The 16,649-nt window shown below is 39.7% G+C and overlaps 2 protein-coding genes across 2 annotated transcripts in view; one reads left to right on the top strand and one right to left on the bottom strand.

Annotated features, from left to right (window-relative positions):
* Positions 1-16,649, bottom strand: part of LOC149084090 (tyrosine-protein phosphatase Lar-like) — a 205,455-nt gene that overhangs the window by 131,243 nt on the left and 57,563 nt on the right. The gene's annotated exons all lie outside the window — the stretch shown is intronic.
* LOC149084091 (histone-lysine N-methyltransferase SUV39H2-like) lies at positions 3,172-6,111 on the top strand. Its single transcript, XM_089234442.1, has one exon. The coding sequence runs from the start codon at positions 3,199-3,201 to the stop codon at positions 4,084-4,086; it is 888 nt and encodes a 295-aa protein (XP_089090568.1). The 5' UTR covers positions 3,172-3,198; the 3' UTR covers positions 4,087-6,111.

The raw sequence follows: 16,649 nt of genomic DNA, 5'->3' as shown, positions 1-16,649 counted from the left end.
GCGTCACAATTCTAAGCACTTAATCGAAACATGACACATTTTCAGATCATTACGTGATCTGCGGCACAGTTCTAGAGCATTTGAGTGTGACTTGCGGCACATTTTCAACGTTTTACACATTTTTCATCGTTCTTACGCGACCCACAGCACAGCTACCGATCACTCAAGCGGCTCGTCGCACATTTACAGATCACCTTCATGAACCGCCAAAACGGAAGCAGCTAGAAGGAATTCTTATTAATAGCCCAAACATCTCGCTCTCCTGGGTCAAGGCGCACGAAGGCAACTGGGGAAACGAGGAGACCAACACACTGGCTAAACAGGCCACCAAGAAGGAAACCGTGGGTCACCACCTCCCGTTCCCCCAGAGCATGGGTTAAAAACAAGTTTAAGCAAACCATGCTTCGGAAATGGCAACAACAGTGGGAAAACAGGAAGAAAGATCTATCAGATCCTTCCGAAGGTCAAGATTGGTGACAATGGCTGGTCAAGGGGGAATGACCCTGTACCTTACAGAGCACGGGCCCTTTCCCGCCTACCTCAAAGGATTTCATATTCGATCAACCGACAGCTGCAAGTGCGGGGAAAGAGGCACCCCCATGCACTACTCCACAAAATGTGATAAAAGGACGCTCAACATCGTCAGCGAACCGCCCTCCAACACATACGTTTTCAACTCTCAGCTTAGATACGAAAGCAAACGACAACATCATCTGTGGCACCAGCCGAAGTGGCACAATGTCGCGAGGCAGAAGATGAACTGCACACAGGAAACACTGCGCCCCCCGAGGAGGCGAATGAAGCAGTTTCTGACATTTTTGTAAATAATTGATGATGATGAAATTCTGGAGAGGTAGGGCTTCGCTGGGTGGTGCGGGAGCCACAGCTTGGTAAGGAGCCAGACGGCAGAATTGCGTCAAATCAGGTCGGAACGAGCGGCCCACAGGGACACCACTAATGCTAAGCTGCTTGATGGGAGGGGACTGGATAGTGCCCTCATCATAGATAAAAAGAGGAAAGAGGGCTGGATGTGCCGGACCGGGTGGCCTTCGAATGTATCTCGAGGGCTTCCCGGTCGGACACCTTCAGCACTCTCCAGCACGGACCAACTCAGCCTAGTGAATGGCTAATATCCCTAGCGGGACAGAGCCAGGTCCCTCCCTGGTAAGAAGAAGAAGAAGAAGATCACTTAAGGGGGCTCGCAGCATATTTTCAGATCATTTCAGTAACCCGCAGCATATTTTCAAATCACTTCAGTGGTCTGCAGCACTGCAGCGAAGTGATCAACAGATCACTTTCGTGACCTGCGGCACAGTTGCAGGTCACTCAAACGGTCAGCGGCAAATTTACAGATCACTTAAGGGACTCGTAGCATATTTTCAGATCACTTCAGTGACCTGCGGCACAGTTGCAGATCACTCAAGTGGCCCGCGGCACAGCAGCGTCATGAGCCGCGACACATTCATAGATCATAAGTGTCCTGGGACACAGTTACAGATCATTTTCGTAGCCCGCGGCACATTTACCGTTCACTTAAAGGACCCGCAGCATATTTTCAGATTACTTCAGTGGCCTGCGTGCGGCACAGCTACAGATCAATCCAATTGGCCAGCGGCACAGCAGCGAAGTGATTAACAGATCACTTTCGTGACCTGCGGCACATTCATAGATCACTTAAGGGACCCGCAGTATATTTTCAGTGAACCGCGGCACAGCAACGAAGTGATTAACAGATCATTTTCGTGATACCCAGTACATTTACAGATCACTCAATTGATCATTTATTGTCGCACCACGGTCATTTTCTGCACACGAGGGCTAATTATACCGGGACCTACAATTTATTGCCGATTCCGAACGGCAGGCTTGTTTTTTATACCCATCCAGGGGTTGATGCGCTAATCCCTCGATGGGGGACTCCCTGCGGTAGCTATTTTTTGCTGCGGTCAAGTCGCCGTTTTTTGTACCCTTGTGTCAGGAAAGTTTTTCTGACAAGGACGAACTGGGTATCGAACTCGCGACACCTCTAAACATCCTTTAGTACTTCAGGCGAGTATCTTACCGACTTGGGCTACCGCATCCCAGATCACTCAAGTGACCCGTGTCACAGTTGCAGATCCCTCAAACGGCCCGTGACACGTTTACATATCACTTAAGGGACCCTCAGCAAATTTGCGGATCACTTAATTGACCCTCGGCGATGTTACACAGATCACTTAATTGAGTGGACCGCGACAGGATTTATAACCAATGAAAAACAGTGTTAGTTCTCCTACAGCATAGTTTACCAACCGTTTTTGCCCCATCGACCCCGTCGTTCACAAAATTTTTTCTGTCATCGCCCCCCAACGCAATCTAACCCATAGGATCCTATGTCATACCCGTAGCTTCTACCGTTCCACTGGAACATTCTATCGCCCCACGTTGGGAATCACTGTCCCACAGGTTGAACTAACACCCTTGATCAAAAAGCCATACCATCGACCTTAAGCAGGGTTTTCCTAGGAATAGGTTTTTCTTGCGCCGCGTGAACCGAATTAGACCATTTCGCGCCAGCAGAAACGTGTTACATAATCACGCTACGCGTTTGTGTTTTCCTAGCGGGCGCATCACATCAGGGCGGCTATATTATAATATAGCCTTGGCATCAGCTACTCTGTCGTCTGCATGCTCCGGTTTGAAGGGAAGGGAAAGAAAACACAGAGAAGAGGAGGGAGAATATCGGCAAAACCACGGCGCACGACGCATTTGACTCCTCCAGGAGCAGTCCTCCAATCACGCCAGACGTAAAGCGCTGTCGCCATGTAGTTTATTTCCCGCCAACGTACGATAACTTGCCAATGTGTTGCCAACCCGAACAAAAGTCGCTAAGAAAAAAAAGAGAGAGAAAGATAGAGGGAGGAAGAGATGAGAAGAAAATCGAGTCCGATTCGGAGAAAAGAAAAAAAACCAATAAAAATATTTGGATGCAAAAAAAAATAAATTTCGATCTTAAAAAATTATTAATTTTTTAGATCATTAACAAAATAATAAAAATTCAAAAAAAACAGACGATCCAATCGAAAGAGATGTGAGATGAGAATTTCACTGGATGGCTGCAGTCGTCCGATTGGTCGCCGTTCCCGGGCTCCTCCTCGTTATTTATTTCTTCGTTGGAGCTGGCAACAGTTTTCGTTTGTTTATGTATGGCAATTTGAGATGATGGCGCTAAATGAAGAACTTTTAGATCGCCGTCTCGAAGAACTTGTCGACTGGGAGATAAGTATAAACAGACTCTATCAAAAACTCGGCTACATCCGGGTCAGGAATGACGTCGACGATGACGGCCCGCCGTCGGACTTCAAGATGATCAGCGACTACGTCTCCCAGTGCGTCGCGCTGTGGGAAGAACCAGTCCTTGGATGCGACTGTGACGACTGCTCGACGGCGTCGTCGACTTGCTGCCCGTCACTGGCCGACCCGGAACGCAAATCACCGAACTACATCAACGGGACGCTGAACGTCCACCCGGGGCTGCCCATATTCGAGTGCAACATGCGGTGCGCGTGCGGCGCGGACTGCCCAAATCGTGTGGTCCAAAAGGGTGTCGACATCAAGTTCGAGATCTTCAAGACGGACGACGGCCGCGGATGGGGCCTCAGGACGCTGAACGCCATCAGCAAGGGCCAGTTCGTCATCGAGTACCTCGGGGAAGTGATAACGAACGAAGAAGCGATGAGGAGGGAGAAAAGGTATGAGGAAGAAGGCTGCACGTACATGTTCGACTTGGACTTCGATAGCAGTGACACAGCTTCGACCTTCGTCGTGGACGCAACAAGCTTCGGGAACCCGTCTAGGTTTATAAACCACTCTTGTTCACCAAATCTTGAAGTTTACGCTGTCTACATCAACCTCGTGGACTGCAGGTTTCCGAGGTTGGCACTGTTCGCTTCCAGGCCGATCAAGAAAAATGAGGAACTGACCTTTGATTACAAGATGAACAGTAAAGGAAGTACAAGGAACCTACGAGGAAATGAGGGGAAGAAGAAATCATCCAAGATCCGATGCCTGTGCGGATCAAAGAAGTGTAGGAAGTTCCTCAATTGAATCATGTAACCCCATTTGTATATTAGCATCTATAATTGAGATGTTGAATTGTTTATGGATTGGAATTGACATTTTTTTAATAGTGTTATGAGAGAACTTTGATATCTCAATTCGATGCATTTAGAAACATAATTTATAGATATAGTGTTCAGCTGTGTTTACGCCACGTTTGAAGATTTAAATAGTCGCTAAATACGCAGATACAGCTATGATGAGCTTAACCAAGACCATTCTCAGTAGCTCTGATTTAGCAATATACTCAACCAATACCATCCTCCGTAAACAATCGCTCTCAGCAACATCTTGCTTGAAAAGAAAAGTCACGTAATTGATTTGGAGTCATTTTCGGGCAAGAGACAAAACAGCTATTATGTTCCTCAGATTTTGCTATTGTCAATACATAATATTGATGTGCCATTGAACTTTCACAGAATCAAACTGCAATTATGATAATACTCCTGTTATATATATATATTCATAGTTTAATTTCTATGTGTAATTGCCATGTAAACATATTACTACATCTTTATTTCTTGATATATATATTACAGTAAATGTGATAAATGCAGCATTTATGCATACTTACCAAACATTTTCGTAACTGATAAATTTCCCTAAATTTATCACTTTTACGGCAATTATGAATAATACCTAAGCGTTGATTCGTTGGTAAACATAGTAAATGGTACTATATTATATACTATATATTATAATTCATACATGTATTGTACAGGGTGTTTTGAAATTCCTACGCATAGTTTATGAATGTTTTTTAAGTTAATGTGAACTTTCAACAGAAAATAACGGATCAGACATGAATTGAAACATTGCTTTAACGAAAGGTTTTAAAAAACTTAGAATTTACTGTAAAGGCCGAAAATGTCAGTCTTTTTTTTTTTACCAGACTGAACAAGAATTAATGCATTGCACTAATGATGTTAGTAGAGTTCATCAGTCATGTGGATTATCGCTACATTTTTAAGATATACCCCGAAAGAAAAGGTCCTGGGATTTTATAAGTCTGGAGAAAGATGTGGCCTAAGTCTGCGCGTAATGACGCATTAAAATTTTCTTTTGCCATGTGGCACTATCCTGCTCAAACCAGGCTTACCATTCATTGCTGTTCATCAGTGTCATGAAGTGAGTAATAATGTTCAAATAGATTTCGGCATTACTAGGGGAATCAGAAAAAAATAGCCCCCCCCCCCAAAATCTGACGGTGTGATGCAGGTGCACCAAACACATCAATTAAGAGACTGTTCATAAATAATATGAGGGTTAGTAGTTGGACCAATACCAAAATTTTGGGATATCTTAAAAATAGGCCTATAGCATACTGCAATAATTTGCATAAGATTGATGAACTCTACTAACACCATTAATGCAATATCACACATTAATTCTCGGGCAGTCTGGTAAAAAAATGTGTCTGAGGGAAAAAAGGCCAACGTTTTCAACATTTACAGCGAATCCAAAGTTGAAACTTCTATTTAAAGTAATGTTTCAATTCATAAGTCAAATCTTGTTTTAACAAATACACCATTATAGCGAAAATCTCGTTTTAACAAACACTTTTCTATTCCATTGTACATAGGAATAATGCAAAAAACCTCAAATTCCTTTACAACGAGATTTTGTTATAATAATCTGATTTCTGCGGTCTCTTGGCGTTCATTATAATGGGATTCGACTGTAGTTCATATTCATTAAAAAAACATTCGTAATGATGTGCACAAACTTTGAAAACACCCCGTATCATTATATCGGGCACGATCACAAAATTTATCATTATATCAAGGTCAGACTATATTCATCGTACATATAGGACTAATTTTTTTCATATCTATCAAATCCACCAATTACACTTATGTATTATGTATAATCACAGATAAAGCCCATAAATTTCATGTATTTATTAAATTTACCAACGGCGCTTGACCATTATGCATGTTCACCGGTAAAAGTGATAAATTTATCAAACTTACATTATGCATACTTATCAATCATCTTGGTAAGAGAATTTATTACACATTTACCAGAATATGCATATTTTTTATATTGAAGTAGTTCCAAAATACTGTTGGCGAATATCAAAGTGCTCCAGTGGTGAGGCAAAATTATGCCTGTGTAATGAAAAAGAAAGGCTTTTGCCTGTTTTGACGATGTTTTGTCCACCTTCGTATTCAGACCAATAGCGAATAAGAACCATATGAATGGATTGTTTTGAGACAAGTTCTGAACACCAAAATTATCATGATTAATATTAACAATGATATAGTGAAAGCATTTTCTCACAGCCATGTGATATGAAATCGCTACACTGCCAAGTCTACGGGACCCCTCTAATATTCGTTAATTTTTGTTATGTTATTCACGAACATAATGTGTTTTTCATATCATACTATTTATGTTATTCATGATGATGCCAATGGGTGAGAGAGTACAAAAGTGCTTCTGGGGGGAAAAAAAAAGTTTCTTGTGAATTCTAATATTAGAGTTTGAACTTCTCAAACTTTAGATAATGTCTATTATCAATCTTAGTCAAAATAATTTCAGTAACAAGTGTGTTCAACACAGTTACCCACTGCCATAAATGATCATTTACCAAAGTGTGGATAAATGAGGTTGTTAATTGTTTCGAAAATATCTTGTCCACTATATGTTGTGTTGTTTTCATAGTCAATATACAGTATCAAGTGTATTGGTGAGTAATTAACGTCGTGTTTAGTTGCTGAAAGTACTTCTATTTCACTAGTGATTGATGTTAAACAAAGATGAAAAAACCATTAAATCATTAATAAATGGGATATCACTGCCCATCTGTAGAAGGGTTTCATCTACAACTCATGCCTGTTATTTCCGTGTGATGCAGTGGCCAATCTTGATAACAATATGTGATAGTGTACATTGGAAAACAAATCAGGTTTTTTTTTTCGTTCATTTCATGTTTGTGTGAACTGTTATGTATTTGTATAGGGGTAGGTGGATCAAATGAAAATATGGTTTAAGAATTTTAAAATTATTCAAGATATTATCATAAATCTCACTGATCTGGTGTACCAGTCAGTCACCACTCCAGGATCGTCAATCCGTGGGATCAGAGTGATTGTAGATTATTGATCAGAATTGCGTCAAACATCTTCTTGTCCTTGGGCCTTACATGATAAGCAAGCGGTGGCTAGTGGACGTCAAAAAGTCAACAGCACTACCCATGAAGAAACTTCCAGCAGGTCCATACTGTTACAATCTGTGAAATTTTTGTGAGCAAAGACAAGCAAAGTGGTGGTTTTTTTTTTCTAGTGCGGCAGAAGGAATTGGAGTTCGGAAAGCGCACTGGTGAACGGAGGAAAATGTTCTGTCACTGACTCATGTACAGGACTGGCACAAGCATTTCCACTGTGCACTCACTTTTTTGTAGTGTGAGGAGTTTCTCCATAATGATGCCGTGACCGGAGCCAAAACTCACTCCACCTTCTTGCTGATGCCCCTTATGATGTGTTATCTGTTTCAGTTGATTATCTGGTCAACTTCTTTCACCAAAAGACATCCATGATGATGAGGAGACTTTTAGCAGGTCATGTATCATCCTTAACAGATTCCTATTCCTCCCTGCAATATGAGTTAATGACAGTGCATGTTCTCTCTACATTGCATTCGTTCACAGATGCACTTTACAAACCCCAATTCCAACTGCTACTAAAACGAATAATAACACCACATTGCTTTTCTTTACTCGCAAACATTCTGCAAATGAAGATGAAAAAACAACCAATGGCCTGCTGAACAATAATGTTGGCCAACTGCCAGCACATATCCAGTGCTTCCGACCAGGGCCATTTTAAGAGCATCATGGGGGCCCCTGGGCCGAGTGTTTTTTCGAGGCGCTGCCTGGTAAATTCTAGAAAATTTCAACCACATCCAATTCTTATGGGGTTCCTTTTCTCTGGAGGATCCTGGGCCATGCTCCATACCTTAAGACAGCACTGCTTCTGACCGACTAATTAGGGCAAGTCCATTTCCCTGTAGGAGGTTGTCTTTCTTACCTCCCGCTCTGCTTCTGCACATAGTTTTGCCACACTCATATAAAAAATAAACCAAATCATAACCACTGTTTCATTTTTATTTGATCCACCTCTCCTTGCTTTAATATTGCGCTGAAAAACTTTCCCAGACATATATACAATGTAACCTCTCATAATGGACACCTTTCCATTACTGATACTTTTTTAAAATTATATCAACAAGCTTTCATGTACAGGGTGAATGAGAAGCCCTATATATATAGGCGCATTTTAAAAATTAATAACAAATCAAGTAATCAACATAAAAAGGTGAGGTTTGCACTAAGAATATGTATCATGGCCTAGAGTCCCCCTCCCCCCCCCCTTTAAGATGAATTATAATAAAAAATGTCTAATTTCAGTTATAGATGACGCTGTATAACAAAAACTATTAGCAGGCAAATTTTTCTGTTGCCTGAATGTCTGTTACCGAGAGGTTCTACTGTATGCGGGAGAGACTGGTACTGATAAAGAGGTCTGTAGCTTACCATAAATGATTAAGTATTATGAACGTTTGATGTTACAGTCCAATCCCGTTATAACGAACTCCAAGAGACTGGAGAAATCACTTCGTTATAACAAAATTTTGTTATAAAGGAATTCTAGGTTTTTGCATTGCTCCTAAGCAAACTTATCAGGGGAATCAAAAAAGTGTTAGTTAAAATGAGATTTTTACTATAACGGGGTATTCAACTGTATTATTTTGTGTGTGTGAATTAGGATGTTGGTATTTGCATATATTCATGCCCATGGAAATTCTTTATCTGCATTACAACAGCACCACCTAGTTCTGCTTTAGTTTCTGGTGCTTTGATACATACGACATAGCAAGATAAACTTCCATTAAACAAGCAATGTGTTGGAGATGCCGAGAATAGTTATGACAAGGTGTTTGCGGTTTTCGTCTCTCTCTCACAAATAATTCCTTCAAAACTTATGAGGAGGATGAACTTAATCGATCATGTGACATCGCTGTTACAATTTATCAAAGAATGTGTTCAGCCTACGAAACACAATGTGTCAAAAATTGAAATCACCCGTAAGAAAAACATTCATATATTATTATTTTCTTTTTCCATAAAACCGTAATGTGATTGAAACGTTGTTGATAACATTTCTCTGTGCTGTATGCTCATGTTTGGTTTTTTTTTTTTCAGTGTTTGTGATGATGTGTATATAAGGTATATATACAAGGTTATTTATTTATTTGGTCTTTTGCAATAAAAGTCATTTTGTTTACTGTAAATCATTTGTGAGCGTCATATCAATGCAATGAATGCTGTTACTTTTTTTTATTCTACATGGTAGATATAATAGCTGCCATCAGCTGTCAAGGGATGATATCACCTTCATTAGGAAACACTTTTACAGATAATTGCAGTGAAACTCTTACATAATGATACTCACAGGCAGAGGTACATTTATGGTTTCACAGCCTATGGGCAATTCTAATTTTGCCGCCCTTCCCTTCTAATTTTCCTGACATTGAATTCAACCTGTGCTGTAACCCGCTTGCTTCCCCCCCCCCCCTCCCAAAATTCCTTCAAGTACACTACAACTCTAAGTCACTCTTTTCAATACTCCAGGGCGCCCAAACAAAAAAATTAGAAAAAGTAGGACACGGATGGGTAACTCCCCCCCCCACAACATAATCATAGCATAATAATAAAAAATCCTTGTTTCTTTTTTAAAAAATTTTTAAATTAGGGGTTTTTTTTTTTCCCCCCATAGCACTATTTGAGTACCCTATTAGATTGACTCGAGCGAAGGCAAACTGACAGAAATGACTTGGTAACAAAAACAATTTTTGGCCAAAACAGTGTACTAGCAACCACAGCTGATTCTTTTATTGTCTCTCACAATATATGCTATTCTTTTTTTAGAGTCTTCCACAGTCCAGTCTGTCGACTCTCTTTGACAATGCACACACCAAATTATGAAGACATGTAAGTTTTTTTAAGAATGACGCTCTTTCTAGACAACTCCCAAGAGCACAGTGCAAAATGTGCAAATTACAAGGTCTGATATAAATAAGCCAAAGTGAACCAGATAGTTTTACTGCATTGCCCATCCCTTTTTTTAAAAGGATTTGCTTAAATTTTAGCGCTCAGTGCAATCATTTTTGACGAATGAAACACTTTCATTTCTAGCTCTTTGCTGAGCATTGTAAATATTGTTTATACCTCTGCATGCCCTAAACATACAGAAGAAAATTGAATGTTATTGGGTCAGTACGGAGTCACAAAAGCTAGAATAGGCTGATGTATTCAACTGCTTTGTAATGCAAACCGTTATTTCACCTATACACAAAATGTGCACTATAATTTTGAATGATGAATGTTAGTTACTGTCCAAGACCATGAAGTAGTAAGTACAAAATTACTTTCTTTTCTACCAAAGGCGGAAGTTTTTAATCACTTCTTTATTTGTTGAAACATTTTGTTTATCAAACTAAGCAAATGAAAAATTAATAAACCACCTAATGGTCAACATACATCCCCCAAATAAATTTAAAAACTCATACAATTTTTGCTTTGGTAGAATCATTAATTGCAATCTATTACATTTGTATTATTTGGCATTATGCTGATGCTCCTCAATTAAAATCAATTATACAAATTTTGTTGATGGGTTTTGGTAGGAAAAGTAAGGCAAAACCAAGAAAGTAGGACATTTTACCAAAAAAAAAAAAAAAAAGGAGGACGAGTGGGAGCCCTACACTCCCATGTTCACACTGTTTTGAACCCTCACATGCTTGCGCACTGTTTCAGTCACTTCTCTGCTAACACATTCTTTAGTCATTCACATGCTTTCACACTCTCCAAGTCTCTCTTTTGGTCATTCTTGCATGCGCTCTACATCACTCACTGACCTAGTCACTTGTCATTCACATGCATGCTCATGCTCTAAAGGCAGCTACACACTACTGTGACACAACATAGTTCCATGTCAAGATTTTGCTCACTCAACGACCTAGTCTCTTGCTGTCTGGGCAGAGGTGGATTTATCTAGGGTTATACAAATTTTGTCACCCTTCTCCCATTCTACTAATTTTTTAGCCACCCAAATTTTCTCAAATTTTGCTGCCCCTCTGAACTTGCTGCCCTGAGCTAGGAAGTTTCATGGAATCGGTGGTCAAAGAAACTGGAGTAGAATGGGAGAAGGATAGCAAAACCATAAATCGGCTTCTGCATAGACTACGAGAAATGGTCAGTGAGTGGCCCAGAGAGTGTACAAGCATGTGAGTGACCTAGAGAGTGAGGAACCTGGTCAGTGAAAAAGTAAAAAGACGGATTGTGTGCAAACATGTGAGTGACAAAAACAGTGACTTAGAGTCAGAGGCAGATTGTCAGGGTAGGATTAGGGAGCTAAGCAGACAGTACTCCAGCACAACAAATTTACAGAATAAATAGTCAAGAAAATCGGACTAGAACGGAGTATAACCTACAGGAAGAAAAACTATAAATTTTTACCTCTGGTTATATCATCGATATATCGTTATATTATTGATGATCATTAGTGAGGGTTCTTGTATTCTCATTTAAGGATTTCTGATTTTTAATAAGTTTTTGCTCATTAATTTCAGTATTATTCTAGATAGATGGCAGCACTAACTTCACACAAAATATGTATGTATGCATATGATATACTTCTGCCATAATTCACTGAGGCGAAAGAAGGTAAAATGTGTTCATGGTAGTGATAGATGGGGGTTGTGCTAAAAGAAGTTACATTTTCTCATATTTCAGGTTTGGGGGAAGACTGTCCCTAAGATGTGTACCCCTGGCTACAGCTGTGATAATGAACACAGGTTTTGAATACAGTAAATGAAGGATTTGTGGATCGCAAGTTCAGAATCTCTCACTTTTGAAGGGAGAATATTTTACTCGATTCATTCTCACTTTTTTTAAAGGTGCAATATATATTTCTATATGCTTCATCTATTACTGTATTATTATTCAAAAGTTGAAAATTTTTGTCAGCCGTGTTCACCTTTACCAGATGTGGGGTAGGTGTCCCCACAATTTCAAGGCATTAAAAATGTTTAGGATCCCCCTTTGCCCCAATGAAAATTCAGAATTAATAAAAAATAATTCTAGAGTTGATGAACATTCAAAACTAACGGAACTATTAATTTGATTCTATTTTCACCAAGTATTAAAAATACTTGTTATGTATCTGGCAACACCAGAAAATACAGTATTATGTTTTACGAAGGTGGCAACACTTGAAGGGAATGACAACATGGCGGGAACGAGATGTAAATATTGTTCCGTAATAAATTAGTTAAGAATTATCGTTCATCTCATGATTCACTACCGAAACGGCTCATAAAGTACAATAAAGTTGGCGACGAGTGAAAAAAAAAAAACGAATCGGAAATGGCAGACATCGACGATCTAGTAACCGTTTTAAGTAATTTCGTCTCGAAACTAAACGAAACTCATCCAGCATCTTCAACCAGCGTCAATGTGAAAACGCTTCTCCAGTCACAATCGATCTCGTTTGAATGCTACGACGAAGCTAACGAAAGTTTCGGTGAATATGTACAAAGACTCGAAAACTACTTCCAGCTCAAAGGACTCACGGATTCAACAGCCGACGTCGCCGAAGCCAAGAAAATGGTGCTAATCAACTGTCTCGGATCCAAGTACTATCACCTGCTTTCCAGTCTAACTTCACCGGATCTCCCTTCATCTAAGACGTACGACGACCTGCTGAAAATCTTGCAAGATCATCTCTGCAAAAGGGTAAACATCCTGACGGAACAACACAAGTTTCTTTGCCGCACACAACACCCAGGTGAGCCGATTTCGAATTATATCGCTACATTAAAAGAACTCTCGAAAACCGCCGAATTCAAATCTAGTTGTGAAAATGCTGAATGCTCAAAATCTGTCATCAACCTCATGTTACGTGCTCAATTTATACGAGGATTACAGGATGCCGAAATCCGCGAAAGAATTCCACAACAAGCTGAACTGACATTCGACGAAACACTCGAAGTCGCATTAGCGATTGAAGCTTCGAAAATCGAAAATAAAGAACTCTACAAGAGTAATTACGGTTCCAGTGTGAATAAAATTGCGCAATGTAATAACAGCGGGAGTTCGCGACGGAAATCGACTCCGCATCGACGCGACAGATCGGCAAGTCGGAAGCGAAACCTCAATTTGAGAGACATCGGGTTAGAAAACGTGTGTCTCCATTGCGGAAAAAACAACCACCAGACTCAAAACTGTCGAGTGAAACACAAGCTCTCATGCCAGATTTGCTTCAAAAAAGGTCATATCAGTAGAGTATGTATTACAGAGCTTCTGAAACGGAAAAATAAAAGCGGATCTGAAGGAAATACTGTTCAATATGTCGAAAATCCAGATCACTTTCAAGTGAGCCAAATTGTTGATATATGCACTAACACTGCTGAAAAAGACGATAGAATATTTGCAGTCATTCAATTAAATGGGAAAAATTGTCGTTTCGAATGTGACTCTGGTAGTCGTGTGAGCATCATGAACATAGTGACTACAGGCGCTTAAACCTAAATCTTCCGATCCTGAAAACAAATATATTTTTCCGAAGTTATACAGGTGAAATTTTCAAACCTATCGGATACGTCAAAGTGACTGTATGCTACAATGCTAAATCCAGTGAAGAAGAATTATACCTTGTCAATTTGAAGAGAGAACCTATCCTTGGTCGAAATTGGATGCGTAAATTGGATATCAACATAAATGACATTCATGATTCCTCAAGTGTCAAGCATATACCTGTGTGTGCCGTAAAAAGATCTGTTCCTAGTATTGTCAATGAATACTCTGATGTTTTTGAACAAACAGTGGGCAAGATTCCAGATTATACATGCTCCCTGAAATTGCGGAAAGATGCCAAACCAGTGTTTGTTAAACCTCGTCCAGTACCATATGCTTTGCGTGAAAAAGTTGAAAAAGAACTGGATAACTTGTGTGATCAAGGGATCATAGAAAAAGTGGATCATTCAGAATGGGGAACTCCACTTGTCATCGTGCCAAAATCTGATGGTTCTGTAAGACTTTGTGCTGATTACAAGGTGACTGTAAACAATCAACTTCATGATGCCAGACACCCAATACCCAAGATTGAAGATATATTCAACAAGCTACGAGGTGGATCATATTTCTGCACCTTGGACATCCATAAAGCATATTTGCATTTAGCAGTCAATGAAGATAGTGCAAAAGTTCAAACTATCTCTACACATCGAGGTACCTATTTGGCAAAAAGATTGTTTTTTGGTATTAAAACTGCACCGAACGAATTTCATTCTTTCATGGATCAGTTTGTTCAAGATTTAGATGGAGTAACTGCATATTTTGATGATTTAATTATACAAGGCAAGACTTATGAGGAATGCACAACACACTTGCTGAATGTTCTAAATAAATTACGAAAATATCATTTGCATGTAAATATCAACAAATGTAAATTTTTTGAAAAAAGTGTAGAATACCTTGGACATGTTATAACTTCCAAAGGACTGAACAAATCTCCAGCTAAGATTCAAGCTATTCAAGAAGCACCCAGACCAAAAAATGTTGACGAATTGAGACAATTTTTGGGCTTAGTTATGTATTACTCGAAATTCATCAAGAGTGCATCAAGGTTACTTCACCCACTAAATAATCTTCTCAAGAAAAGTATTCCGTTCAACTGGACAGCTGATTGTGAAGCAGCATGGATAAAAATCAAGTCTGAAATTGCTAGTGACCAAGTCCTCATACCATTTACTCCAGAACTTCCAGTGACTTTGGCTACTGATGCTAGTCCACATGGTCTATCCGGAATATTATCGCATATTATGCCTGATGGAAGTGAACGTCCTATTGCATTCGCTTCAAGATCACTAACAGCTGCTGAGAAAAATTACAGCCAGCTCGATCGAGAAGCTACAGCTGTGTATTGGGCATGCAGAAAGTTCTATGATTACATCTTTGGTCGAAAATTCACATTGGTTGTGGACAATAAACCAATGATGACTCTCTTGCATCCAGAGAAAAAACTTCCAGCATTGTCAGCTACAAGAATGTTGCGGTATGCACATTTCCTTTCCAACTTCGACTATGACATCAAACATCGAAAATCATCCGAACATGCAAATGTAGACTATTTGTCGAGAAGTCCCTTACCACTGACAGATGTACAAGTCAATACTGTTGATGATGAATACATCCTGCAAGCATCAGTGATTAGACACATATCCACAGACACAATTACTTCTGAAGAAATCCGAAAATATACAGAATTGGATGATGATCTACGTGAACTAAAGAAAAATGTGATGGAAGGAACTTTATATGACCCAGAAATAACATTACAAGAAGGAATTCTACTTCGTGGACAGCGTGTAATAATACCTAAGACACTTCAACCAACCATCCTTCAAGAACTACACTCAACTCATTGTGGAATAGTAAAGATGAAAGCACTTGCTCGAAATTACTGCTATTGGAAGAATATTGACTCTGACATAGAAAGTCTAGTGAAAAGTTGCAAGAACTGTTGTGACGTCAAGAAAAACCCCCAGAAAGCTCCAGTGCACAATTGGGAAAGTCCAACAAGAAATTGGCAACGTGTTCACATGGACTATGCGGGACCCTTCATGGGACATTTTTTCTTACTTGTCATCGATGCGAAGTCTAAATGGCCAGAAATCTACTACATGAAGAAAGCTCCAGATTCTGCTATTACAATTCATTTCCTGCGAGAAATATTCAGTCGACATGGACTGCCAGAAATTCTCGTTAGTGATAATGCTTCAATTTTCAAATCACAAGAATTCATGGACTTCTGCAAACGAAATGGTATTCGACAACGAATGATAGCTCCTGGTCATCCCTCAACAAATGGACAAGCAGAACGTTATTGCCAAACCCTGAAGACAAAACTGAAATGCATGGAATTCGAACGAGGAACACTTCACGAAAAATTATGTAAACTATTGTTTCGGTACAGAGCTACACCTCTTTCATGTGGAAAGACACCAGAAGAATTATTGTTGGGAGAGAATCTCAGAACAAAGCTAGATCTCCTCAAACCTACAACTCCTGAGTCATACAAGAACAATGCAACACAGCCAGTCTTTGACAAATTTTTCAAGAAAGGAGATAGAGTAGTGTCAAGAAATTACACTCATTCAAGCCTATGGAAGTATGGAACTGTTGTTCAACGATTGGGTCGTGTTCATTACCTAGTTGAACTAGATGATGGATACATTATCAAGAGACATTTTGAGCAGCTTCGACGGTGTGAAGTCAATCGACCGTCTTCTCAAACTCCTATTCGACTATCAGTTCCTATGAGACACTTCCCTCAAAAGAAATCTGTCACTTTTAGTGATCATGTATGTCAACGAGAGATTCCTGCAGTTTGCCAACACAAGACTTCATCTATGGTAGATGCTTCTACTGAAACAGAGCAAACTTCAAATGCAACTCCTCGATCAACAAGAAATATTTTTCCTCC

Source organism: Pholcus phalangioides, unplaced genomic scaffold (assembly GCF_987345545.1).
Source record: "Pholcus phalangioides strain wild (caught in Gottingen) unplaced genomic scaffold, Ppha-v1.0 ptg000008l_1, whole genome shotgun sequence".
NCBI lineage: Eukaryota > Metazoa > Arthropoda > Arachnida > Araneae > Pholcidae > Pholcus > Pholcus phalangioides.
This window is presented reverse-complemented; position numbering and strand designations above follow the sequence as displayed.

What these genes read in the sequence shown, in the direction of transcription:
- LOC149084091 (XM_089234442.1), top strand. Translation starts at nt 3,199, where the DNA reads ATGATGGCGCTAAATGAAGAACTTTTAGATCGCCGTCTCGAAGAACTT.